The sequence below is a fragment of the Notamacropus eugenii genome, chromosome 2 (genome assembly GCF_028372415.1).
Source record: "Notamacropus eugenii isolate mMacEug1 chromosome 2, mMacEug1.pri_v2, whole genome shotgun sequence".
NCBI lineage: Eukaryota > Metazoa > Chordata > Mammalia > Diprotodontia > Macropodidae > Notamacropus > Notamacropus eugenii.
Window position 1 is genome coordinate 268949730 of NC_092873.1, and position 27317 is coordinate 268977046.

The 27317-nt window shown below is 40.3% G+C and overlaps 1 protein-coding gene across 1 annotated transcript; it reads right to left on the reverse strand.

Annotated features, from left to right (window-relative positions):
- Positions 1-26467, reverse strand: GCLM (glutamate-cysteine ligase modifier subunit). Its single transcript, XM_072644056.1, has 8 exons — positions 26232-26467; positions 25102-25433; positions 17573-17638; positions 15128-15212; positions 10695-10751; positions 9528-9730; positions 7900-8014; positions 1-3232 (listed from the first exon to the last, which is right to left on the reverse strand). The coding sequence occupies exons 2-8, from the start codon at positions 25225-25227 to the stop codon at positions 3063-3065; spliced, it is 822 nt and encodes a 273-aa protein (XP_072500157.1). The 5' UTR covers positions 25228-25433; positions 26232-26467; the 3' UTR covers positions 1-3062.
- Positions 26468-27317: the final 850 nt, after the last annotated feature.

Here is a 27317-nt window from a genome sequence, read left to right on the forward strand (position 1 = left end):
TTCAATTCATATTTTTATTTTAATGGAATTCATAAGGCAAAATTAAACACTTATAAATATTGTAATATGTTTTATTTTACCTTAACTTTATAGCACACCTCTAAGGGATATAACAAGAAAATGCATAACTATCTAAATTAAAGCATTTACCCCTCTTAAATAGATTTGTAATTCTGGAGAACTATAAAAATATCATGAAAGCCATGTTACATGTTTGTTTTTTTTTTAAAAAATACCACTAGCAAGTTATCCTTTACCAACTTAACAAATCTGCTGCTGGAAAAAGAAAGCACTAATACGTTATATAGTTAACTTTGAAAAAAAATGGTCAAAAATGGTTATTTAGATAATAGCAAGAACACACATCAGTTTATTAAAACCAGAGTTTAAATTCACAATTAAACAGTTTAAAATGACCTCAAAATGTACATCTTGACAGGATAAGAAATTACCTGATAACATGTCATTAATATGTTGACTGCTTACATCCCCCAAATATAGAATACAATGAGTTGGTGGGAATGTTAAAATGAAAATCTGCTATCAATATACATAATTGAATGGTCTTTGTATGATTAATACTTCTAAGAAAACAAAGTCCTTTTTATGTCAGTCATTTCTAGGAAATAAGAGACATTCATGTAAATAGAGAAAAATGCTGTATTTGATTTTACATGTAGCCATCCAAGTGACTTACTTTTGAAGACCATGGTTTGAGAGAGGAATTTCCAATTACAATTTAATTTAATTTCTTTTGAGTAGGAATCTCTAAATAGGTATTACATTGGAGCCTTACTATAATAGTTTTCAGAATCATTGTTATGAGACTTTGGTCCTTCTGGGACTAAAAATTCTTGAATGAGGTTCAAGACAGACCCATTTTACACATGATGCCACAACACTACTGATCATGTTATAATAAGACTTCAACGTATTTTGAAAAAATCCAATTTCCACCTTGACAACCTCTTTTATAGTTTATTAGAAAGAGGTAGTAATGTAAATTATTTACACTCTGTGTCACTGAACATATCTCCCATAGAAACAAATCCGTCATGTATGATATTGATAGCTATTTTTTTTAAAAACCCAGTTTTCTTTTTATAGTGTTATGATTCTTAGTGTTGGAGCTTTGTCACTCTAACAAGACCTAAATATATAAGAAAAATTAAAGGTAATCACTATGTTCTAATATTTTTAGAAAAAAGGATTATGGAAACAAAGCACAGACAAAAAGAAAGGCTTAAAAAAATTCAATAAGCTATACTGGATTTGTTATTCAGCAATAAAAATAACAAAAGCTCATTTAAAAATTAACACACATGATCATCCCCTTTCACAGAATGAATTTATATATTCCTTAGAAAGCTCAAAGCAAAAGAAGGCAGAAGCATCACCAATGTAACTAAAACAAAAAAACCCTTGCCCAGCAATTTCAATTTTTACACACTCAAGGTTAAAAAAAATGTAATATAGCACTTAAAACTATATTTTGAGAATAATTCATTTTACAGGATTAAACAATTACTGTAAACTTTTTGTTTAAAAGACATGTTAGATGGAAAAATGTTCCACATTTCTAAAACTACTGCTTAGCTTCTGAGAACACTCAATATTAAAAGTTAATAAAAAAATGCTATAAGGCTTTAAGCAAGCTCAAAGTCTAGACAATAATTACATCTCTAGGAATAAAATTAGGTAGCTGATTTCAACAGGACAATTCCTATTATCAAATAAGTTATCTACTGGCATACAAAATTTTGGGGATGGAAAGAATGTATATGATATTTTAAATGCTGACATATTTATATCTGGGTCTTTTTTAGCTAAGCTGAGAAAGCTAACACAAAATGAGTTCCACAATTTCCTCTAGCTTCATGAGTCAAAAATATTGAATGCAATACAAAGAATATTTGGTTAATACAAATTTTTATTCAAATATTCAAATTCTACTGCTATGGCCTACTGCTTATGAAAAAAATTTTACCTTAAGAACCAACGAATGGCAAATGAAAAAATGTAATTAGATGGTTTTTAGGGTCCCTTCTACTATTCTAAAATACTATTATTTTATTCCTTGTTTTTGAACAGTTGGACTATACCTTAAAAAATTACTACATGCAACTTTGGCTCTGAATTAAGGGCATTTTAAAAATTACATCTGTAGCTTTAAATCACCTCTTCTAGGTAGATTAATTAATTAATGGTGGGATTGGCACATAATGTAATCAGCTGATTGCGCAGCCAAGTCAGCTGGGCAGCAGACTATTCAGGATGATTCAAGAAGTTTACCAATCAAAGATTACCAGGAACTGATTGCTGTTTTTCAAAAAAGCTCAGTCATTTGTGATTAAAAATGCTACCAGTCTCTTTTCAGTTACATTGGTTTGTTCTTGTAGGATGGCCAAGAATAAGGCTAAATCACTGTAGCTTAACTATAAGGGTCATACTGCCAGGGAAAAAGCTAAATTTTTATCCATATATTGAAAAGAAAAAAAGATACCTATAGTATAGCAGAATCCAGCTATTCTAGTTACTATGAGATGTAATTTCAATCAATGATAGTTAGAATATTCTCCAGTGTTTTAGTTTTAACAACTGTGCTTAAACATCCTTGTGGCCTTAAGAATTAAGAAGTAATTAAAGAATTTTTCTTGGTAAATAAAAAATATAGATAGATATGTACTTCTATCTATCTATATATCTCTCTATATATCTTACCCTGATGCCTATGGCCAAAATATATCTAGCAATAATTTTCTTGATTTATATTAGTCATAAAAATAAAGACTATATTGTATTTTCTTTATAGACAATTTCTATTAGAAAACAAATTTCATGAAAACGATACAATGTTTCATATATGACTGAATTTGTCTGGAGACAAGGAAGGAAGCATACAGTCTTTGAAAACCTACTGTGTCAAAATACAACTAGACGCTTTGCCTCACTGACACAATTTAAAGTTTATAACTTTTGGTTTTTATATCGTAGGGATTTTTGGCTTGGAAAAAATTACTTTTCTGCAATGTAAAGTCAGTAGGTCACCCTCCAATTAAAGATTAAGAATCCCTTCTTTTGGCCTGTATGATGTAGCCTTTTGATTTGATAATTCCTCTGCTCTTAACAATGACCGAATAGCGAAGTACCCACAGGGGCACCCATTCATTTGCTCGGATGTCGGGGAGGCTCTCCTGAAGAGCTTCTTGGAAACTTGCTTCAGAAAGCAGTTCTAGTGAGAGAAAGCATCATATGTGATCAACAGTTAGATAAGCCCTTCTACCACATAGATACGTAAGTACAAAGATTTAAAATCTAAACTAAAAGTGGGTAGAATTTAATGTCTATAATATTTATAAAAAACTTATATAGAAATTCTTATGAAATACCTATTATTACTCTAGGCTGAAAGATCAAGATCCAAGTGACTACCAAAAATACCAATTTAAATCTGAAGCACCTAGTTCAGAGAGGAACATGTTATTAACCAATTAGTCCTACAGTAAGTACCCAACTCATATCTATAGTAAGCCATTAACTCTTAGCTATATTAAGAATGTAAAAGGTCCAGGTACCTTACATTGATGTAGGGCCTTCTACATTTTCACAGTCATCATCACATTTAATTCTCATGATAACCTTGAGGTTAGCCGCCATTTACATTCTTCATGTTTCAGTGAAAGAAGCTAAAGGAAGTCCAGTGTCTTGCCCTTAAAGCTCATGCCACCAGAGCAGAGGAGCCAAGATGCAAAACTGGCTTATTCTTCTCAGTGCAATGCTAATGCTACTACATCGTAACAGCGATTCCTCTGCCTTTCCTACTCAATCACTGACAAATCTCTGTAAAAAAAAAAATTATCCTAAAGAGACTGAAAAATTACATAATCAAAGTTGGTAGGGAAAAATTCTTATCTACCAGAGAAATGAAAAAAAAAATTGTAGCAAACTACCCACAGAACAAGATTACTAATTCAGAGAGGGACCAAAAGCAAATTTGGATCATTGTGAAATACAGGAGAGAACCAGGGTGAAACACGGCTCCTTCCTCCCAACAGATACTGCTATAATCTTATAGAAACTGATCATTGCTAATAGGATGTGAAATGAAGATAGAGACTATCTGTCCACAATTGCCCAGGACCCTCAGGTGTAAGTCAAGAATTTCTATAGTCTGACGTGGCTTTTCTAAATGAATGTGGCAGGGGGTTTGGTGGGTAGATAGCCTAAGACTAGATGTCAGGAGGCTGGATACAAACATCTTCTCTGGCCCAAGGGACCTCTGGCAAGTTCCCTTATTCTTACTCTTGTTTTCCCATCTAAGAAATGGAGATAATCAAGCACAGATTTAGCTCTGGAAGTGATCTTAGAGATTTAGTTCAAGCTCTTCTTGTACAGATGAGGAAAATGAGACCCACAGAGGGCTAAGCCCAAGGTCATGGCAGAGCTGGATTTGAACCCAGGTCCTCTGACTCCAAGACCAGTAAGTTTTCCACTAGTTTATGCTATCTGGACTTTGTAAGCCCTAGAGCACTGTATACATGTCAAATACTATTGTTACTGCTAATAATGTACGAATAACAGTCACATGGTTAATTTAAAAATCACCTGTCTTGACTCAGGCATACATTTTTGTATATTCCTTTAAAGTAAAAAGACCTTCCTAAAGTGGGTTTTACTTATGTTAATAATCAAATGAGCTTGTATTGTCCTGAGCACATGACAAAATCGGTAAAAACTTTTCTGTGGGTTATCAAAATTATTCTACAAGGGCTCTTTTTTCCAGATCAAAATGGTCTCTTAACTTATCCTTCATATAGTTTCAACAGTAGAGTCAGCCCTCACTGAAATGAATCTCAGGATTCTAAAAACCATTTTGTTTAGGAAGTTTATGAACTAACTTTCCAGGGTCTCCCAAGAAAGCAGTACTTCATTGTTTAAAGCCATGATGTTATCAGTTTGGGAACTAAACAAAATTAACATTATCTCAATCAAAGAGAAATACTACTCATTAATGTAACTACTTCATTAACTCTGCAGGAACGACTAAAATAACTGCCTTTGACATTCCTTTTAAGAGAAGAATTTCTCCACTATGGGTCAAAATTTATTACGAATTTTTTAGCAGTGTATCCAGGACCAACCTAGACAAAAAAGTTCTCTAGCCTAAAGGTTTAGAATCAAAGCTATGAAGACAGCACAGTGCCTAAATGTCAGTAACAGACAACACATTTATTCATTCAGACACATATTAAACATTTACGTGCAAGGTGTTACATCTCTGAGGGAGATGTAAAGATAAATAAGGCACTACATAAAGCAATCAAAAATCTCTCCATATTTTTCTTCGTATACCTATGTACATATAAAATACCTCTCCTTCTGTACATATGTATGTGTACACACATACATACCTACCCAAAAGAGTGACAGAAATTCTTGCAAGTATTTACCATAATAATGGAGTGGCAATTTAATCCAAATGTCACAGAGAAAAATGTCATATGGAAGCAACGTACCAGCAAAAGCAGTGTTTATTCTTATTTGTATGTTATGGAAAGGTCAACTTATTACGTCTGTTAAAACCTCTATAAAAATAACTCTCTGACAAACTCCCTTTACTTCCTCTAGAATCAAGTCTCCAATTTAGAAAAAACAAGTATTAATATTTCTATACTAGCTATTCTCTTCTAGCACACAATGCTATGACTATCATACGGATATAAGTTTTATGAAATAGTAACTTTTCTTCAGATTAAGATATTTTCAGATGAAGATATAAGGGAAAAAATAGAGATGGAACCGCCTAAAAAATAAGTGGATTTATTGAATACCTCGAGGACCTGTGATTTTGTCAACAGAAATTACTCTTTACAGTGCTAAAGACCATCTAGTAAAGTTGCAATCTGTGAGTTTCAATGGTTGAAAAAAGTTGGGGAGCTAGGCTGCTTCTTGGGCTACAACCCCATCCCCAGGCCTAGGACTGAAGGCTCTTGGTAGCATCTCCAGCAGCCTAGTCTCTGCTGGCACAATCTTCCATCTTCAGAGCACTTAGTGGAGGTTTACTGAACTGACAAATATGAGCTAGCCAATAACATGACATGCATGCTTGGACATTACCAAGCAAAAATAATCTTCTGTTATTGTTGAGTTGTATCAGTTGTGTCTGACTCTGTGAGTTTACTTGGCAGAGATACTGGAGTTGTTTGCCATTTCCTTCTCCAGCTCATTTTACAAATGAAGAAACTGAGGTAAATAGGGTTAAAGTAACATGCTCAGGGTCACACAGCTAGTAAGTGTTTAAGGCTACACTTGAACTTAGGTCTTCTTGACTCCACACCCTACTCTATCCACTGCACCGCCTAGCTGCCCCATCTGTCTATCCCTCTTTTGTATACAAATAGAGTCAATAGAAATAAGTCTGCCTATACCTGTTTTGTATTTATTTACGTTGAATCGACTTTGATATGTACATGTGTCCCCTGATAGAGCTCTTCTTGAGAGGGGAGGCTTTGACGTTGGCCTGTGCATTCCCCATTCCTACCAGTGTCTGGCACAGAAGAGGTGCTCAACAAATACTTATTGAGTGACAGGAACAAATATGATTTAATCTCAGAATGTTATTCACTAGCATACTTAAAAGTGATACAATTAAATCCAATCATCACTCTCTTATATGGAAAGCTTGCGTTAACTTTTGAACACTAATAGAAGATTTATTCCTTTCCTCCATCCCATCAGAACAGTCTGTATGAGTACAAAGGGGATTTTTCTTAATTTGATTAACACTTGGTATCAGTGATTTTATCAGTATGGGTATGTGTTCCATTAAGTGCAGATGGCAGCCCCCTCTTCTTCTCTATCATTCTTGCCCTTATTACTCCTGGAATTTTCATTTCTCTAACATGATAGACCCCCACCTTCTCCTTTTTTGTATAAAAGCGTGTCCTGTCCTTTTAGAGCACTTTTCAATATAGTTCCTTTATGATAACATGCTACACACACTACTTATGCCTACACCATGCCCTGTTAGTAATTCTAATTGTCATTAAGATCTTAGATCCTTGGAGTTTTAAACACTTCTATAAGGTTTTTCCTGATAATGAATGAAATGGAGAAAACCATTTATTAATTGCATAGCACATGCCATCTAGGGTGCTCTGCACTTGGGGGTACAAACATTCTCCCCGCCCTCACACACACACACATGCCCTACACATAGAAGAAAAGTGCTAATATACGACCATGAGAATATTCTAAGCTTCAGCTTGAGTTAACATATATTTGAAAGCTATGCTATACTCTCTCACTTTAACTGCAAACAAAGCTAATTTGGATTGTGTTGCTAACATTTTATAAAAGGTGGATTATTTCCCCTCATACTCAGAATGCCTTGATTCAAATATTTCAGATCAATAACTACAAGAGTCTGATAACTGCAAGTTGATTTGATAGAGTGTCTCAAAATTACTCAAAATAGTAGGTCATAACTATTAAGTTTTCAATTACTTAAATTATAATTAAATTGCAGATCCTCTCTCCAGATACCCATCTTTTTTAATTAGGTGGCACATAAAAATAATGCTGCATTAGGTTAGATAAGCATAGTGTTATTTGGGATATCTAAGAAGGGAAAAATTCAACCCTTGTAATTATGGGTTTGCTTATGTCAACAGACCAGACTTTCAGAATATATTCTGCTCTACTTCTCTTCTTCCTGCTTATGTAAAACTTTCTGAGAACAAGATTCAAAGTACTCACATTTTGCATTCACTCAGATTAATCATTTCAGACCCCAGAGTTGCCTATCTGTCATGGCTCACTGGTAAAAACTAACAGGTTTTTTTTGTGTGGGTAAGAGATATTTTTGGTCCACCTTAATAACTGAAATATCAAGCTCACCTTTGGGATCATTGTGCGTTAATAGCTGGATGTCAAACTCCTTAGCAAATGCTGTTAAATCAGGTGGCATCACACAGCAGGAGGCAAGATTAACTTGGTTACTATTTGGTTTCACCTACAAGTGAAAAGAATTTTCATTTAACTAAGATTTTTCTAGATCAATCTTAAATTCTTAGGAATATACATGTTCCCCCCTTCAAATAAAACACTTCCTTAGCACAGTTCCAACCAGCTTTATTCAGTTCCTAGTTCAAGGACATGTGTGGGTCGCTGGTGCACACTAGAAAAGTATACACATTACAAAGAAATCAAAACTCAATTGACAGACACATTCAGTTTTTAAAATTCTTTTAAAGTGTAAGGAAGATCAGTATTGTCACAGACTTTTATTGTGAAATTCAGAGGCTGTCACTATCTACGATTCTGACTGTGGAAGAATGTCACAGTGGCAAAAAACAGGGAGGGGGAAGAATGGTCAGGTTTTCAAAAAAATTACTTAAGGTCTCATAAAAGTTTACAAATGATGCTGTAGAAAAAGAAAAGGAATGACACTAATGTACTTCTATAGTTGCTATAGTGAAGATGAGCTATTTCTACCACATTAGGAATTATTTCATCACTAAGTTTTCAAATGCTGAAATTATGAATATATTCACTAGCCTATGTCAATGATAACTAAGTTAGGTTAACTGGCTAGGTTAGGAAGAAAAGGTAATTATCCATTGCTAAAAATACCTGTTGCAGGAATGATTTGGCAGAATGCTGCATTTGCTTTAAAATAAACCACATTCTAGTCTTAAAGACTAGCAGAAATGCAAGGGTTAATTAACATTTTAAGGAAGAAAGAGAATCAAATCCACAGAATCATAAAAGTTTAAGGCTGGAAGGGACCTGAAAGATCATCCAGTCCAGCCTCTTTCTTTTTACAGTAGGAAAACTGAGGCCCAACAAATGAAGCAGCTTTCCCAAAGTCACACAGGCAGTAAGCAACTGAGCCAAGATTCACATCCAGGTCCTGTGACTCTAAATCCAACATTCTTTTCACTGTACCACACTCATTGTTTTGGTGGTAGGCACTTCTTGTACCTACGGCTCTCTGAGCCACAGTAAGATTAAAATGCTTGAAAGGGGGAAGGGTGGAGTAAGGGAATAAAAATAGATGTGGGAGACAAAAACAAAACCTCTGAACTTCTCTCTCCTACTTATATTTGTAGCATAAGGAGCCCTCCCATAGGCAATTCTATTAAGAAAGAATTTCAGTAAATAATGCGATCAACAAAATTTGTTATTAGAAATATTCTTCTCTCACTCTGGCAGATCAGTCTAATGTACCCTATACATGAAGGATACAGTATTTTGACCACATAAGTAGCAAAGAACCAATATCTTCTCATCTCTCTATGAATTATTTTAATGTACATTTTAAAAATATTTTAACTTATTCAACTGAGGTTAATCATAAAAACATGAATCCCTAATATTAAACAGGGATATGAACTCTCCCTTTTATGCTTTAAAAAAACCTATGGTTAATGAGTTTTGTGCTATGGGTAAAGGCAAAGAACTTAAAAACCCCAGTTCCTTTCTTTGAGGCATTTACAATCTTCCTAACAGCCTCTGTCCTTTACCTGTGCCCATTGGTACAGCTGCTCCAACTGGGCTTTGTCCAGATCAGAGGTCCCTATGGCCACGACCTTTTTGGTCTGAACCAAGTTCTCTAGTTCTTCCCAGTAAGGCTGTAGATGCTCCAAGGCAAGATTAACTCCATCCTCAACAGGGGGTGAAGCGATGATCACAGAATCCAGCTGAGCAATTCCCAGGGCAGAGCAGGCTGACAGGAGAGCAGACAGTTCTGGATCACACATTTGAAAGATGCATTTCCAGTACCCTCAAGGCAGCTCCCAGGATCCTGTCCATACAGGCCAGTTTCTGATCAGTTGGCTATCTCTCCCACTCCCCTGCTTAGAATTTATCTCTTGGCTTGTTTAGTCTAGCAAAGAGGTGGCTATTCCTTCCTCCCTGTACATCCAGACCACACATTCTTACATGAGGCGTCTAACCGTGGACACAAAGGCCTCCAGGCTCCTGCTGGGAAGCCTCCATTTCTTCACTGATCTTGCTGTAAAGGTCGAAAGAAAAAATATTCTGCCTACCCAATGCTAGCTTAAGTGTATGCCTCTTCAGTTTCCTGGCTAATATTTTGAGATTCTTTCTTATCTAAAGTTAAGATTCTGGTAAATAAATTTGTATTCTTGATGTACATTTATAGAAATAGGTAATTGTTCCACAAAGCATAAGAATTTATCAGCTTCAGCATATTTTTAAGCATGACTTCTCATTCTAAATATGGAAATTTATAAACTGTTTATTTCAGTTGTCAACATCAATACTGTTCCATTAGTTACAGGCAAAAAATACATAACATACACCTAAGTGACTATAGAGCTATAAGGACAGATGGCAGAAAACTAATTAGACAAGGTAAAGTATACATTCTGCACTATTTCTCAAGTAGTAATAAAACACTGCTAAGATACGATAACCTTGGTTCTACCACATGCAGCAACATATTTAGTTGCAAGATAGACTAAGCACATTTTTAATATACCAAAATAATAATCTATTATTAGCCTTATATCTCAGAATGAATTGTGTCTGAAATTTATCTGAGTCTTTAAAAGAGAAAATGATTTCTCTTAAGATCAGTCCACTTTCTTTGATGTCAACTAGTGGCAATTTATAAGATTGTATTAACATAGAGTCCAATATGAAGAAAAAAGCAACTCAGTTCTTACCCATTTCAACGGCACTTCTCATTGAGGAGGAGTCTGATCCTACAATAAACAGTTTTGCTGGGCACCAAATAAAAACAAAATAGGTTGATAAGTATTCACTTTTCAATGTTAAATACAAAAAAGAATATACATTTAAAAGTTAATATGTTCTGAAGTGCTCGAGAACTTTTCTAAGTCATACAGAAGAAATTTTCTTCTGTTCTCACTTTATTTCATTGAATTTAGTTTTCTAATTATAAAGTTTATGTCTATAATGATTCCTTAATGATATGCTATATTAGAAGAAATCTACTTATCAAAAAAAATTTACACCACATTTATGTTAGTTGGAACAAAGCAGATTAAGCAAATAATTCAGATCATGCAAGTTAAGAGTTTATTTGACAAGAGTAAGAGATCAATAGTTTCTATCAGTATGAATCCTTCCCATCAAATGAAATCTCATGAAAATCTTTCCCCTCCTTCTATGGGAAAGACAGAAGAAGAGGCACCTGGCTGTCTGCCAAACTGTTAATATCCACTTAGGTAAGACTATGATTCCTTCCTGATCTGGAGTCACCTATCAGTGCCTTATGCCAAGTCAGGGCAGAGAACTTGTTCCCTTTGGGAAGGTCAGACAACTGGGCTTTCTTTGGTACTGTCCAATGGAGGCTTTATTTACAGAAATACATGCAACTTTACAGACCACAAAATACCAGATACTTTCTGGCATCAAAAATAGATGAATTAAAAAAATGTTTGTATAAAGTGTTCCTTGTTGCATCTTTTTGTGTGCAGCCAGGTTCCCTATCTTGCCTATCCTATGATTCCAGCTCTGATCTTTCAAGATCCACTCTCAGGAGTGGATACCCACAATCCTTCTGGGGAAGAAAACAGGAGAGGCAGCACTGATGCTGGACTAGCACACCTCAAATAAGGATATCCTCATGCCTGTGTAAACTTGATCATCGTGGACTCAGTATTTTATTTTTATATTTCACTTATTTAGTAAAGCTATTTGACATTCCTTCAGTTTAGTTAAAAACAGGAAAGTCTGCGTATATGTTAGCCAGGAAAGAGGCCTGGTCAGATTTACTTGGGATTTAAGATTAAGTTAATAGTAAGAGAAAAAATAAGACACCCGTTGTATGGCAATGGTTTTTATTTTATGTAAAGTGGCTACAGTTTTCAACCTGTAAGATCCATTTCCTCTAATAAGTCAATAAAAACACCACAAGTATGCTCCACTTTAAGAAAACCTGATATGAAAAAATCTAAATTTATTGAAGGGATCCACTGAGAAAAGAGAAAAAGTGAGAAGGAAAGAAAAGCAAGGGCTATTCACATTATTAGATTTTATCTATCCCACTCCCCTCTGGGACCTTGCTACTTCAAAGATATGTGTTCTCCGGCTAGCATTCTCAAATCTCTTCATGTCTATTAGTTCCTTCCTATTTATCCTTAAATAGGTATAGGCTTTTCTAAATCTGAAAAAGCATTCACTTAAGCCAAACGCCCCTTCAAGTTACCTCCTAAAAGGGGGCTATATCTACTGGCACCAATATTCTCAAAAACGGTTCATACATTATTCTCATACTGCTATTTAATTTTTTCATGGATTTATCTCATTTTCCCTAACTAGACTGTAAGTTCCTTGTAAGCAGGGATTATGTGCACTCTCAACGTGTCTGATAGCACTATGTACAAATTAGATATCTGACATGTGATTTAGAAATTAAATGTGAGGATTCACTACAAGGTTACTTTAAATAAATGACTAACCCTTCCACATTTGAAGGATTCATTTTACCGTAATTCAATTAATACAGCTTTCCAAAAACATATCACTACGTGTGCAGCCATCTTCTTGGGCCATGAAGGCCCTTTCCCGGGGAACCAGAACGTTCTCCCTTTTCTGGACTGCTTCCTGGAAGAGTTAAGAGGAAACGTGTACAATCAGCATCCAAGGGTCAAGCTTAAAGTCTGATGATCAGAGGGAATCCACTAACAGGCCTGCTCAGAGACCGGTCCTGGAATTCTTCCATTTTATTAAACTGGGAGCTTAACTTCCTCTTGGCTGAGCATTCACAAGGACAACCAAAGCTGGCTCCAACCTTCCTGTCTAGCCTAGTCACCTGCTTCCCTGCTCAGAGGCTACAAAGTCCTGCCTGAGCCTCTGCCTCACATCTCTTACCATGCTGGGTCTGCCCTCTCTCCTATGGTCACATGCTCTCTTTGTATCATGTTGGGTTATGGTGCTAACTCAGCCACCTGGCTAGATTGTAAGCTCCCTAAGGGAAGGAGTGGTCACTTGCCATTACCCCTAAGGGACACACTGCATACAGTAGGTGTTTAACAAGTGTTTGGTGAGCTGAAATTGTATAGCATGTGCAAAAAGGGTGCTCACTGTGATATGGTCCTTTATATCACAACTAAAACGATGCTGTAAAGAGGCTGTCTCCAGGGGGAGGATCCTTTTTCACTAAAGCTCCCGCTTCCACAGCAGCAAGCAGGGGCACGAGCCAGCCTGATGTTCTCTTGCCTCAACACTGTTGCTATGGCTTTCTGGAAGCAAGAAGGGATTTTTTGCACCAGGTGTTTCCATTTTGATGTGAAGAGCAGAAAAATGAAAAAAGAAGACCCCTATGAAGAGGAACCTCTTCTCTGGCCCCTCCACATGGCTGCAGAGTAGTGTTCCTAATGCACAGGGCTCCTCTCACACTCCACAGCTCAGAAAGCTTCACTGGCTCCCTACTACCTGGAGAAGAAAATCCAAAGACCTCTGCTTGCATTTGAGAGCCTTCCACCTGGCAGTCTGACTCTCCTTTAAGTCTGATGCTAGGATTTCACTGGTGTGCGGCACTTCCAGGGGAGGAAACTCCCTCTACCAATGCTGGTTACACCTTCTTTTGAATCTTTGACAACTGGAAGTTAAGATGCTTGGCTCAGAGTCCCAGAGCTAGGTTGGGTCAGGAATGGATTAGAACCTAGGTTTTTGTGGCTTTGAGGACGCTCTCTCCACTTTGCCATTCTGTTCCTCTCAGGACAGAGTAACAACAGTTCTGTGTTTATAAAAAAAAATGTATATGCAGTAGCTGCAATTGAGAGTTTTCTTATCTAGGTGTTCACTTCATCACTAGGTACTGAGAGCAGAATAAACACTGCCATAAAAGTCAGGGTCTTCTGGCTGGTCCCTCCCCACTCCCCCCTGTCCTCCACAAAGCTGCCCCACTGACTTGCCCTAAGCCCAGGCTGACCAGGCTACTCTCCTACTCAATCACCTCTAGATTCCCTGTTGCCACCTGGATGAGCTATGTAGCTTTTAAAAGCCCTTCACAGCATGGCTCAAACCCGTCTCTGCAGCTTCATCCTGCATATCGGTCTCTTGTTCATCCTCTGTGGTCCAGCTGAATAGCCCGTTCCCTGTTTCTTATACACCATCCTCTATTTCCTGTTTCCATGCCTTTGTCTGGATCATCTTTCATGCTCGGGATGTGCTCCTTCTTCACCAGCTCCTGAGAGAATCCTCCATGACAAACTTCAAGCACCCAGCGCCCTCCCTCTGGCCCCCAGATGGACCCTGCATTTATCATGTATGTATGTACAGAGCTACAAATCTTCTCCTTGACACCAGGGACTGTTTCATTTTTTTGGCTTTGTATTCCTAGCTCCCGTGCAAGGCACACGGTAGACATTGAATAAATGGTTAATGATTGATTTTAACTCACGAATTAAAGGATAGTTTATCTATTCAAATTTTAAATGCATGAGTAAAAGGCAAAGCAGCCTCCTGCCAAATCAATCAAAAAGCATTAATGAAGTACTTATTACTAGCTGTATTTAAATTTGACCCTAGGCAAGTCACTTAACCTCTCTGTGCCTCAGTTTCCTCAAAAGAGGAGGTTGTACTCAATAGCTTCCAAGGTATCCTCCACCCCCAAATCTATGTTAGGTGCTTCTGCCAGAGCATAAAACCCCATTCTCAAATCCTAAATGGGCTGAGATCCTCATTCCCAGACAGCCTCCCAACAAGGACAGGAAAGGTAGAAACATATCCTCTAAAACAGGAACACTGAAGTTTCTATTTCACTCTTCCATTTCTTCAGCTCCAACTCCTTCTTGTATAATTATTCAAAGCCAAGCCCAGGGAGAAGGCTAAGAAGCACCATAAAAAATACAGAACTGAGATTCATCTGCATTACTACACAGAGCACCCCGTACATGATAGCTGATTGATGTACAACTGAGTTTTTGAGCTCTGATTAAATCCAAGTCTTAAATGAATTTCATTTTTCCACTTCTACCTGGCATTGCATTTGAATTACCCACACGTGTGGACTGTGTCACATTCTACTAAGGAAGCAATATGGGCTCATTCTATTCCTGACAAAGGTCTGGATACTGCATTCACTGTACAGGTAACAATAGGATGGGTTTTAAAGACTGGACTTTACCAGAAACTTTCATTTCTTCTCTTTCATCAGGATTTATCTTTTCTACTGCATGAGCTACGGTACATTCCAAGACATCTGGCAACTCCTATAATAAAGAGATAAGGTTTAAGAGTAGAGTCCATAAGATAATTACTAATGAGTAACTATGCTTTTCTTCCTTAATTTTGTTGTTGTTCGGTCGCGTCCAACTCTTCATGACCCTCTTGGGGTCTTCTTGGCAAAGTTACAGGAGTGGTTTGCCATTTCCTTCTCCAGCTCATTTTACAGAGAAAGAAACTGAGGCAAACAGAGTCAAGTGACCTGCCCAGGGTCACACAGCTAGTGAGTATCTGAGGCCAGATTTGAACTCAGGTCTTCCTGATTGTAAGCCTAGCACTTTATCCACTGTGCCTCCTAGCTGCCCTTTCCCCCTTAAAGCCAATTGCTTTAGAATCAAGAAGACCTTAAGCAAACATTATATCAGTACAAAATGAAAAAAAATGGAAAATTTTGACTGAAGTATCATACTTACAAAAAAAAATCCATATGCAAAGCAACAGCAGTTCAAAAATTCTGTATTCTTGAAAATATGCGTATTAGGTTAAAACTATTTAGATGGAAATATGTAGTCTCTATGAAAACTCTATAAAACAGAGAAACTTTTAGACAAAATTATTATTACTATTACCATTTACACAGTATAATCTATAAAAGAGATGGACTCTAAGTTATATTGTGCCTCCAATATTCCTGGACAAAATTTCATGTTAAATCTTAGTCACAAAAAGAAGTAATTCCTTTGTAATAAAAATGTTACGAGATGATAGTAATAAAGTTTTGGTAAACATGGATTTAATATATTCAATTTATACTTGTAATATTTCTTCTTTGAAGGTTTCTTGCATGGATAGGGATTTTTTTTTTGCAAATGATCACAGAATCAACAAACTTCAAAGCTGGAAAGTATCTCTAAGGTCATCTAGTTCAGCCTGTTAACTAGTAAAGTAGAAACTGCCCCACTCCTGAGCACCACACAAAATACACTCTAAGGTAGGACTAGAAGAAAATGGGGCCTTTTAGATAAAAATCTAAATTAACCTCTACAATTTCTAACCTTCTCTCTTAGCTCTGCTCTCTGAAGTCAAGAAAACCAAGTCTTATTCCTATTTCAAAAATAGTCTTCCAAATATCTGAAGAAAACTACCAAGTCTTTTCCCTTTCAAGCCAAGATCCCCAGTTCCTTTAACTGATCCCTACAAATTACACCACCTTGAGGCTCTTCACCAACCTGCTTGTTCTCCCCCAGATGCTCTCCAGATCATCTGTGCTCCTCCCAAAATGAGCACCCAGAAATGAACCTGACCTTCCAAGTCCATCCAAGGCCCTGCCTCTCCTGGTGTGGCCTAAGATTTGGCTCCACCTTACAGAGTGAACAGAAAACTGAATGTGGTCTCAGAGTTGGAAGTAAAAAAAAAAAAAAAGTTTAAGTGATTAATAGTTTAACTAATGGCAGAACTAGGGGTAATCCACAGAAATATATGCAGTTACTGCTGAGTCCTTCTGGCTTATGGCTCATTCATATACCCACTATAATTTATATTCTAAGTTGTTTTGGCAGTAGTCAATAAACTAGCAGAATATTTAAAATGGCCATATACAGGGCATTCCAAAAGTTTTATGGCAGTTTTAGACTCAAATACCTTAAAATTGGAATACCATCTATACCTATATCTATATGCGCATATTTACATTATATATAACCATTAAAAATTGACTGCATTTTTCTTCTCTCTCTGACTCTGTGGCTGTCTCTTGTCATTTTAAATACTACCACCATAAGCCAGCCCATGGACCACTAGTTGTTCAGAGATCTCAAGTTTTGAGACATGAAGCATCATGTTATGGTGGATAGAGAGGCAGTCTCAAGGCTAAGAACATCTAGATTCCAGAACTACTTCTGACCCATCCACCTTGATTCAGTCCTCCAGAAAATGCTCTAAGACTATCAGTTGCAGAGAAGATGCCAATCTGCACTGTTAGGGACAGTTTCCTCCTTTAATAATTCTCTATGCCAATTAAATCACAGAGCTACATTCTCCCTCCCTCCCATATGTATAAACACACATATGTACATGTATATGTGTATATATAAGTACATATATACACATACATACATACCTACCTTTTACATTAAGAATTTATTTAGCCACAAATTCTAGTGAAATATTTCTGGATCATGGTTTTTTGATCCCTGGTAGTCCAGGTAAAACAAACTGCCATTACAAGTTATCAACTGGAATTTTTATGCTAATTCACTGTGACTTCCCTATGAAAAATGAGAAGTTCTTCTGGCAAGAGACATAATGAACTTTATGTTTATTTCACTCCTGATATGAACAACTCTAGTACTACTATTTAATTATTTACATATATTTAAATTTTAAAGAAAGTCATTATTTCACTTACTCGAACTAGATCAGGGCTGATTTGGGAGCTCCATTCATTCAGGGTTTTTTGAATACAATCTCGCAGCTGTAAAAAAAAAAACATTAAAATTATTATTCCATATTTAAATACAGAGAAAAAGCAGCTATTCGACAGTCTCATATTGTGCAGAGAACAGGTCTCACAAGTTCTGGCTGTGTGAGCTCAGTACCCCAGCCAGTTACTGAAGTCTGCATAGCAGTTTCTGGTCCACAGTGATAGAGGAAGTCACTGGTTCAGACAGAAAAAGAATAAGCTTAATAATAAAAATAGATTAACAAAAAGCAATCACAAACTCAGATTTTATGTTATCCAAAAAGTCTCTCCCTTCAATAGGGTCAAATCTACACCTATTTTATATTTCATTGTAGAGCTGAAATTGTGGTCATTTTATTTTTAAAAACTAAACAACACTAGTTAAAATGTCTAAATTTTTAAATATCCATTAATACATAAAAGCATTCAAGTAGAATTATATTTTAAAAGGCAACATTTTAAACACCTTAAAGTTATATAATCTTAGAACAAAAAGGGGGAGGGAACTTAGTAAAATTATACCTTTCTCATTTGGCAGAGTGAAAAATATCTAACATGCAGGAACCAGCTTGAATAATACATGCTAATAGGTATGAGGGAGGAGAAAGCATCTCAGATAATTACTGAACAGCCATAACAAAAACCACAAATTCTGTGCAATGATGCTTAAAAATGGAGAGAACAAGAATTACAAAATAATGGACTACAAGCTCTCTAAGGGTAGAGACTATATCCTAGTCATCTTTGTAATCTGCCCAATGACTGCCAGCACAGTCATCTGAATGTAGAAGGCTCTCAACAACTGTTATGAGTAACTACACTTAAGTTCCTGAATTGGAAAACATCCTTTCTGCGAGCAACAGGGTGGCACGGACTAGGGGCTTCCTCTGTCATTACCTGGACTCAGACTGCATGTGACCAGCATCTTGGTTAGTATCACACCACTTCCTAATGTTTTACGAAAAGATGATGCTTTATCATATTTTTTAAAGTGAGTATAATTTATTGGTTTGTCAACCAATATACTTTTTAAAGGGAGATATATATGCTCATCTGTGAACACTCTTCAGGAACTATATGATGCAGTAAAGAGAATGTGTGTGTGTGTGTGTGTGTGTGTGTGTGTGTTTGTGCAAATCCTTCTTCTGCCTCTCCTTTTGGGGCCTTGTGCCTCTATTTTCTCATCTGTAAAGAGATTGGACTAAACGATGTCCAAGGTCCCGCTTCCAATTCTGAATCCATGATCCTATTAAAAATACACAAGAGACAGGTATGACTTTCTGATATACCTGGAACTATGTGAAGACATGAGGCTACAAAGAGAGCAAAAAATAGTCCCTGCCCTCAAGGAGCTCCCAGACTAATAATGACAGATTAGACTGCAGAACTCAGTCTCCAACCATCCCAGGAAGGGGCCTGCACTGTCAGAGCTCCCACCTTTTGTGTACAAAGGCTTTCCGTTGGATCTCCAACCCTTTTTAGGAAGGAGCTTCCACTTGATGATGAATATTCTCACACCCAGAGATTAAGAAATCTCTGTAGGTCATCATCCAAACCTCATTCTCTGATCCTACCATCCAATTCCTCCTATCAGATTTTTCCAGGTTATGTGTCCATTATCAGTGGAACTGCCTGGCTAAATTCAGGGAGGTTCAGCATGGAGAAAGCTGGCCACTATGTGAAGTTTGTTTTTTTTTTTTTTGCCAACACATAAACATAAAAAGATATATAGACATAGTTCTATAAAGTGTAGGAAGTGAATCAGGAATCTTTTGAAGTATTACTAATGACATGCTTCAAATTGGCCAAATTCCATTTCAACCAAAAATCTGGGTTAAAAAATGGATTTCAAAGTCCCACATATCATGGTCCACTTATTTCATACAATATTTGATAAAATTTAACTCTAGTAAAAGCAAAAGAAAACAAGAGTCCCCTGGAGTTAATGGTAAATGGGACTTACAGAGTAAGTTTTTTCATCCAAAGATCTTATAAAATTTTTCAAATGCAGTACAGTGTGGAAAGAATGAATACATCTGAATTGAGAGGAGCATATTTATTTAAGAAAAAAAAAGCAGCTATTGATATAAACATAAAATGGTTATGACAGACCTTGGACACAAAAGAAGGTACAGGTTCTGATCACTTATGGATATTATTACATTTATATCCCAAAGATCTTGTCTGTAAAAGTGCACTGATTACTAGCATGAGGCTTAGCTTGGCTCAGGCCCAGCACAAATGGGAAATATAGATTTAGAATCAATCATTTTTTGGCAGGTTTCCCTTAGCAATGCCTTCCTGGACATACTTCACAGGCTCATAAGAAGAAACAGTGCATTACAAAATTTATTTATTTTTCTTTTTAAAAGGGCAATAAGGGCTTACATGTAAATTTTACACCCTTCAGGAGTCTTCAACATATTCATAGCAAATTTTTAACTGTGAACTAAACTCCTCCGTTTGTACCTAAGCAGCAGATAGGTGGCACAGTGGATTGAATACCAGGCCTAAAGTCAGGAGTGCTCATCTTTTTGAGTTCAAATCTGACCTCAGATACTTCCTAGCTATGTGACCCTGGGTAAGTCATTTAACCCTGTTTGCCTTAGTTCCTTATCTGTAAAATGAGCTAGAAAAGAAAATGGCAAATCATTCCTGTATCTCTGCCAAGTAAATCCCAAATGGGGTTATGAAGAGTCATACACAACTGAAATGACTCAGCAAGCTCCTCCCTCCAGGGAATACAAGTTAATTTTATAGTCAGCCTAGGCAAAATATAATTAGGGAGATAAATTTGCTACAAGAAGAGAATATACTGTATTCTAAAGAACCTGGTTTTTCATCTCCTGCTGGGCTCAGGTAACAAAGGGCCTGGCTGAATGTCTTCCATCTTCCCCAAAGCAATTACTTCCATCTGGGCCAGCACAAGACAATGTCCACCTTTTGCTTCCAGTCCAACCTTCCACTTGGGCAAGAAAGAGCAACCTACCCTTTGACCTCAGGTCTTCCATTTCCTGCTATGGAAAGAGATTTCTTTCTCTTTTGGAGCAGGTTCAACTTTCATCTCCTGCTACGCCCTTTCCCAACTAATGTCTATCCTTTGGAGCAAAGAAGGGGAGTAAAGTCATCTATCTGACCTTGGGCTTTCCATCTCAAATGGCAATGGCCTCTAGTTGGATCTCCAACCCTTTTGGGAAGGGGGTGATACCCTCCACTTGACAATGAACATTCTCACACCTGGTCATACACTTCATATCCCAGTGATTCTGAACCTCTGTAGATCATCATTCAAATCTCATTCTCCAACCCTACCATCTAATTCCTCATCCACATCCACTCTATCTTCTTACCTCAAAGTTTCAAACCAAAAACTTCCCAGCCCTTCACTAATCCCTCTGGAGTGTCTATTCCACAGGCAACAAATTTCCCTTTATCCTAAATCTTATTACTGAAACCTGGCTTTTCCCTGAAGACATAGCCTCCTTAGTCACCCTTTCATTCTCCTCGGCTGACTGATCAAGACCAAGGAGCTGGACTACTTCTTGCTCCTCAATGTCATTTCCAGGGTCTTCCCCTTACCTCTACCACTCTGTAACTTCTTCTCCTTTGAGTTTTCCAACCACTAGTAGTTGTTGCCTACAGACCCCCAGGTCACTCTCCTTCCTTCCTCAATGACTTATGGGTAATGCAGCTTGTTTATGGGTTAGATTTCTTTATTTTTTAAGAACAATGTCTTAAACCTAAATCACTCTGACTCTCAGATGAGCCAGCAACAGGTCCCAACCCAAGTCTACCTTTTTCTTTGTTTGGATTCTGATGGACCACAGTGAATGTAAATATCAATTGTTTCTGTTTGGGCCAGAAACCTTGAGGTTCTTCCCCTCCTAGACTGATTTTTCTTTTTTGACTAGAGGAAATGGCATTTTTTGCCTCATTTCTTGCCTAGCCTCAATCACTGAATGGGCATTGCCTGAGAAAAACTGAGACCTGAGAAAGACATTAACTTTAAAAGGCCAAGGTCTCCCACTGCCTCCAGGGCCATCTCCAGTTGTCCTGATCTGTATTTTGCCACTGGACCCAGATGGCTCTGGAGGAGGTAAGGCTGATGACTTTGTACAGCCCTCCCTCACTTAAATCCAATTGACTTTCAAGTCTTGACATCACCTCCTCAAAGTCACGGTCCTCTTCAAGAAGGAAGAACAAACAACCGACAACGAGGACAACAACTTGGCTCACAATTTTCTCCTCTTCCTAATCACTCTGCTGACTTCCAATCTCACATCTCCAATTGTCTTTCAGCTTTCTGGACCTGGATGTCCAATAGACATCTTAAACTCAACAAGTCCAAACACAGCTCATTATGTTTTCCCCTAAATTCTCCCCACTTCCTACCCACCCCAATCTGTGGGCAACCCCACCTAGTCTCCTCAGACCCTGCCCCCCTCGGTGAATGCCCTCATAACCTCACAGATGGAATACTGCCAGAGCCTGATGGTGGGTCTGCCTGCCTCAAGTCTCCATTTAGACACTAATCTCCCTACACTGGAGGTCTGATCATGTTACTCTCTACTAATAAACTCTAGTGGGCCCCTGTTGTCTTCAGGATTAAATAAAAAATACTGGTTGGTACTCAAAGCCTTTCATAACCTGCCTCCTCTAACCCTTCCAGTCTTCTTACATCTTACTCCCCAACACATGCACTTTGATTCAATGACTCTGGCCTTCTGGATATTCCACAAACAAGACACTCCATCTCTCAGCTCTGGGCATTTTCTCTGGCTGTCTCCCATGCCTGGAATGCTCTCCCACCTCAATTCCATTGCTGACTTCCCTGGATTCCTTTAAGTCCCAGCTACAAGCCCATCTTCTCCAAGAAGCCCTTCCTGACCCCCTCCTAATTCTAGTGCCTTCTCTTTGTTAATCATTTCCTACTTCTTGTGTATATGAGCTGGTCTGTATATATGTTTGTTTGTCTCCCCCATGAGAATTGTGAGCTCCTTGAGCACAGGGACTGTCTTTTGCCCCTCTCTGTATCTCCAGCACTTAGTACCTGGCACATAGCAGGTGCCTGATATGTTTATTGATTGTTAATAATAAAGCAATATATATAAATATATATGTATTTAAAAACCCTTATAATTATTTCCATCATAGCTCCCCTCCACTGGCATGGCACAGTATCAAAGAAGTGTCAAGTGTGTAAAAGAAATAGATAACTAATTTGACAATCATACTGTTAAATGTGAAATAGACCCCTTGAAAGCCACCAGGCACCTGCTCTAAAAGTTCTGTTCCGATATCTCATCAAGGAAAGGTAGTGACCCTGAGCTCTGGATGGCCATGCCAACAGATGACAGACTCTGGTGGGTCCTGCAAGGTTGTAAAGACTTAATGTAGGAGGCCACCTACCAGCTTAGCTCCAAGTTCAGATATGCTCATTACCAAGCTAGCCATCAAGTAATATATCATTCTCTCTTTCTAACACAATAGACAGTCTTAATTGGTGGAAGACATAAGATATATCATGGACAAAGTTAATCAAAATTAGCCAATGTGCCGAAAACTGACATCTGAAATATTTCTTACAGTGTTGAAAGCCTTTCACCCCCTTCATTTAACGAACAGGAAGGTTATAAGGGGAAAGGAATCTGTTTCCAAGGCTATCAGCACCAGAGATGAGCGTTAACACATTTGCATGTTTTAATGTCAGCAAGGCGGCTGGGATAGTCTTTTTATTATTATTTATTTTAAACTTGGACTGGCAAAGTTTTTAGAGAAGTTCACTTCAAACCTCTAAAGAAAAAAGCATAAAATATTCCCCCAAATATTAAACTGTAGTAAAAGAAGGTTGCAATTGCAATGTATTGTATAGGTAAGCACCCCAACATACACAGAGGGGCCTGTTATCACAGGTTCTTTGATCTGCTTTTCTAAAAGGAAAGCAACTTTTGAGGAGCCAAGAATCACTTTAATCAAGTACATGTATCATTCACTTAGTTCAGGGGGTAAAGTCAGCACCCTGAACTTCAGAGAAAATACAGAGAAATAAAGATCCACAGGCAGGGCTTCCAAACTATCCAACACAAGCAACACGTAGATCATAAATCAACAGACAGGTCCAACTAGCTGACCACAGTTACCAGGGAGGGAAGCACCAACATCTGGATTTTCAAAGTGGGAGAGTGGGGGGCTACTTGGCAGCTTTCCAGAGTCTCATGTGGTACACCAACCTTCTTCTGAAAACTAAACCTCACCCTCATACATTTTTTAGAGCCAGATGGCATCAAAACCCTAGAGAACCAGCGCCTCATGAACAGAAGGGGTGTGCTTTCCTACAGATCTTCCCAGGCCCATTCACGGATGGGAAAGCTCTTTAATCACATTAAAATAATGAACAATACAAACACATATACTGTTTCTAGTTAAAGAAACTCTTGTTTCTGTACTTCTCTCCTAGTAAAAACTTTCTGTTGATAAAGGCAAGACTCAGACACACTCGATTGTACTAAAACAAAACCAGCCGAAGACCCTCCTTTGCTTGCCATCACGCATGCACCGCTTGCATTCTCCTGGGGGTCTCCCTCTAGCTCTGGGCTTGAATGGGGGTCCCATTACGGCTGAACAAGGCTCGGTATAGGAAGGTAATGAAGGTGGCTGTGCTGTAAGAAATGAAGAAATGGATGATTTCGGAGAACCTGGGATACACTTACATGAGAACTTCGGAACAGCGCTCCAGTTTTTGGAGCTCAGTTCTCTGGGTCGTGGGAAAAAACCCGCATCCCCCTGGTGTCTACGCTCCTGAGAGGGGCGGGTGTGCGTGCTGTCTCAGCCTCCCACCTGCCCGGTGATGCCTGCGGGCTGGCCACACACTCCGAGCCTCAGTGCCCTCACCCGCGGCAGGACGACAACGCCGCTGAAGGCACAGGAGGGGGCACAGGAGGGGGCCTGGCTGGCCTCGGCCTGCTCACACAAGGCAGGGGAGCTGGGGAAGCCGCTCGGCCCCGGGCCCCGGGCCCCGGGAGAACGTGAGAACGGGAGAACGGGGCCGTGCCCGGGGTCTACGAGGCTACGCGGCCGGCCGGGGCAGGTCTCGGAAGGCCGGCTTCCCTGGGCCAGCCTGAAGCGCCGCGATGAAAGACCGGTGAACAGCACGGCGCAGGGAACCCGCAGGCGCTCAGCAACACCTGAACTCCCGGACCCTGGGGTGGCTGCGGGGGCAGGGGGGTCACCTTTCAAGTCTGCCAATTCTTTCGGATTTCCTGCGTCCTGCACACACGCGCGTGCACACACAGACACACACGCGCGCGCGCGCCCCGCAGCGACCGCCCTCTTCCTGGACGAGCCCTCCGGCAGCTCGCACCCCCCACCCCCCGGGGCCGCGAGAGCCCGGGGAGCCGATGCAGGCAGCCCCGCGAGGCCCCGGCGCCCGGCTCCCCATCCCCCCGCACGGGGCCTGGCGGCGACACGGCGCTCACCTCCTCGCGGTGGCTGGACGGGCACTTCTTCCGCAGACGGCCCCAGTTGAGCAGGTTGCCGGTCTGCAGGTGCAGGGTGCTGGCCCGGCGCAGCAGAAGCCCGGCGGCGCGGCTGTCCGTGCCCATGGCGGCGACTTCGGGGCCCGCCTGAGTCCGGGGCAGGCGGAGCTCTGGGCTGGCCGGAGGGAGGGTCTGCGAGCGCGTCCGAGAGGAGCCTGGGGAGGGTTCGTAGGGAGGCCCGGCCGGGAGGCGGGAGAGGCCGCTGGAGCTCGGACTGTCCCTGGGGCAGCCGCCGCGGGACTCCGGGCCTGGCCCGCGGGAGCTGCTGTTTCCTGGAAGGCAATGACTAAGCAAAAACGGCGGCGGGAGAAAATGCTTTGTAACCGTTACCCGTCCCCCGCGGGAGGGGGCCCGGGCCAGGCTTGGGCGGGGAGAGGGCGGGGCCGGGGGCGGAGCCTATCCGGGCTTGGGGCGAGGAGAGGGCGGGGCCGGGCCGGGCCGTGGGGCCGCTCCCGCTAGGGAGGGGGCGGAGCCTGGATGGGGCAGGGCCGGGAGAGGTCACCACCCCTCCGGGATGGGCCCTGGCAAGCTGTGGGGTCCGATGGGCCACGACCCCCCAAGCGAGGGTACGGATCCTGGGCGGGGTGAAGGTAGGGGATCCGGCCCTAGCCTTGGCCTGTGGGACACGGCGCCCCCTGCTGTTCTCAGGACGACCTCGGGTTGGCACCCGAGAGTGGTTCCGATGGATGGACCGATGCCTTTCTCCTGAGAAACCTAAGGGTTTTTTCTCTTTATTTGCTTTGTGCAAAAAACTCCTGGCCCAAAACCCCAGGTTCGGCCTCGCCGCCCAGGCCCACTCTGAGCTTCGGGCTCTGGGAGGGAGGAGAAGGAGAGATAAAGACCGAGAACCTAGCACGGGCTCCTCGGGAGCACGGGCCCCCAGCGTGTGGCCCTGCGGGCTGCCGCCCCAGCCCACCCCCGCGCCCCTGCCCCAGCCCAGGGGACGCCTGGCCCTCTGGTGTTGGGCTGTCCCGGTTGCGGCTGCCCTTGCTTTTCAGAGTACCATGACGTCAAGATGATGACGTAACCTGCACTTGACTGATGGGAGGGGGCAGTGCAAGGTCACCAACCTGGCTTTCTTCTCCCGAGCCCTCTGGCTCGGTGGTCAGATATTCCTCAGGACGGCTGGAGGTGGCCCAGGATGCTGGGGAGACCCTGGCCCTTTCAGGCTAAGGTCTTAGCACATCCTCCCTCGGAGTGAGATACACCGTTCAGTGTTACTCTGGCAATGGCTCCTTGTCAACACAACCGGCCTGGGAGGGTTCCTGGGTAAAGGAGCTGCTGTTTGGTGTCAGGCGCGACTGGTTCACTTGCTTGTGTGTTTACACGCTCTTAGGCTGCTCTGTGCTTAGTGATATGCAAATGGCGGTTGCCCTTGGTGGTGACCTAGATAAACTACCTCCTCAGGGCCTGAAAGAGCTGTGCATCTTTTTGTGTCCCCCGAGTCTGGCCAGCTTCTGGCGAGTAGTAGGTGCTTAACACCTGTTTATTGACTGAAGCGTTGATTAATGGGATAGTTGAACCACCGTCAGTACTATTTGAAAGACATGGTAAAGGAGGATGGTACCACCAGGCTGGAGAGGGCCAAGGTCCAGATTTTCAAAAAAGAGGAGAGAACACCATCTGTGAATAGGCCAGTGAGCTTGACTTTGATTTCTGGGGAAATTCTAGAAGAGATTGTGCAAAAGGTGGGTGGTGAATATCTGGTCAACCAGTCAATAACATTTATTAAGTACCTACTGTGTGCCAGGCACTGTGTTAAGCCTGGAGTAGGCCTGCAGGACTTGAGCCAGAGGACAGCTTAGGGCCCTGGGGGGTTTGCTACATGCTAAAGGATTTCTTCTACATGCTAAAGGATTTCTTCTACATGCAAAAGATGTTTTCCTCTGCATTTTTCTCAGGCCTCAGTGAGCATGAGCACAGGCTGGAGGACCATAAGCTAAACTGCAAATTGTGCAGGCCTGGCCTGGGGAAACAGCTACAAAAGAGAGCTAGTCCCTGCTTTTAAGGATTTTTAAGGGGTAAACAAAACATACTAGGTAGAGATGACTAGGGAAAGGTACTTTGGTTTGGAAAGTCACAGGGATGGATGGTAGAGCCATGCAGGGGTTGACTAATACCCCTTTTCAGAAGCAATGTTAGTATTGATTTCATTA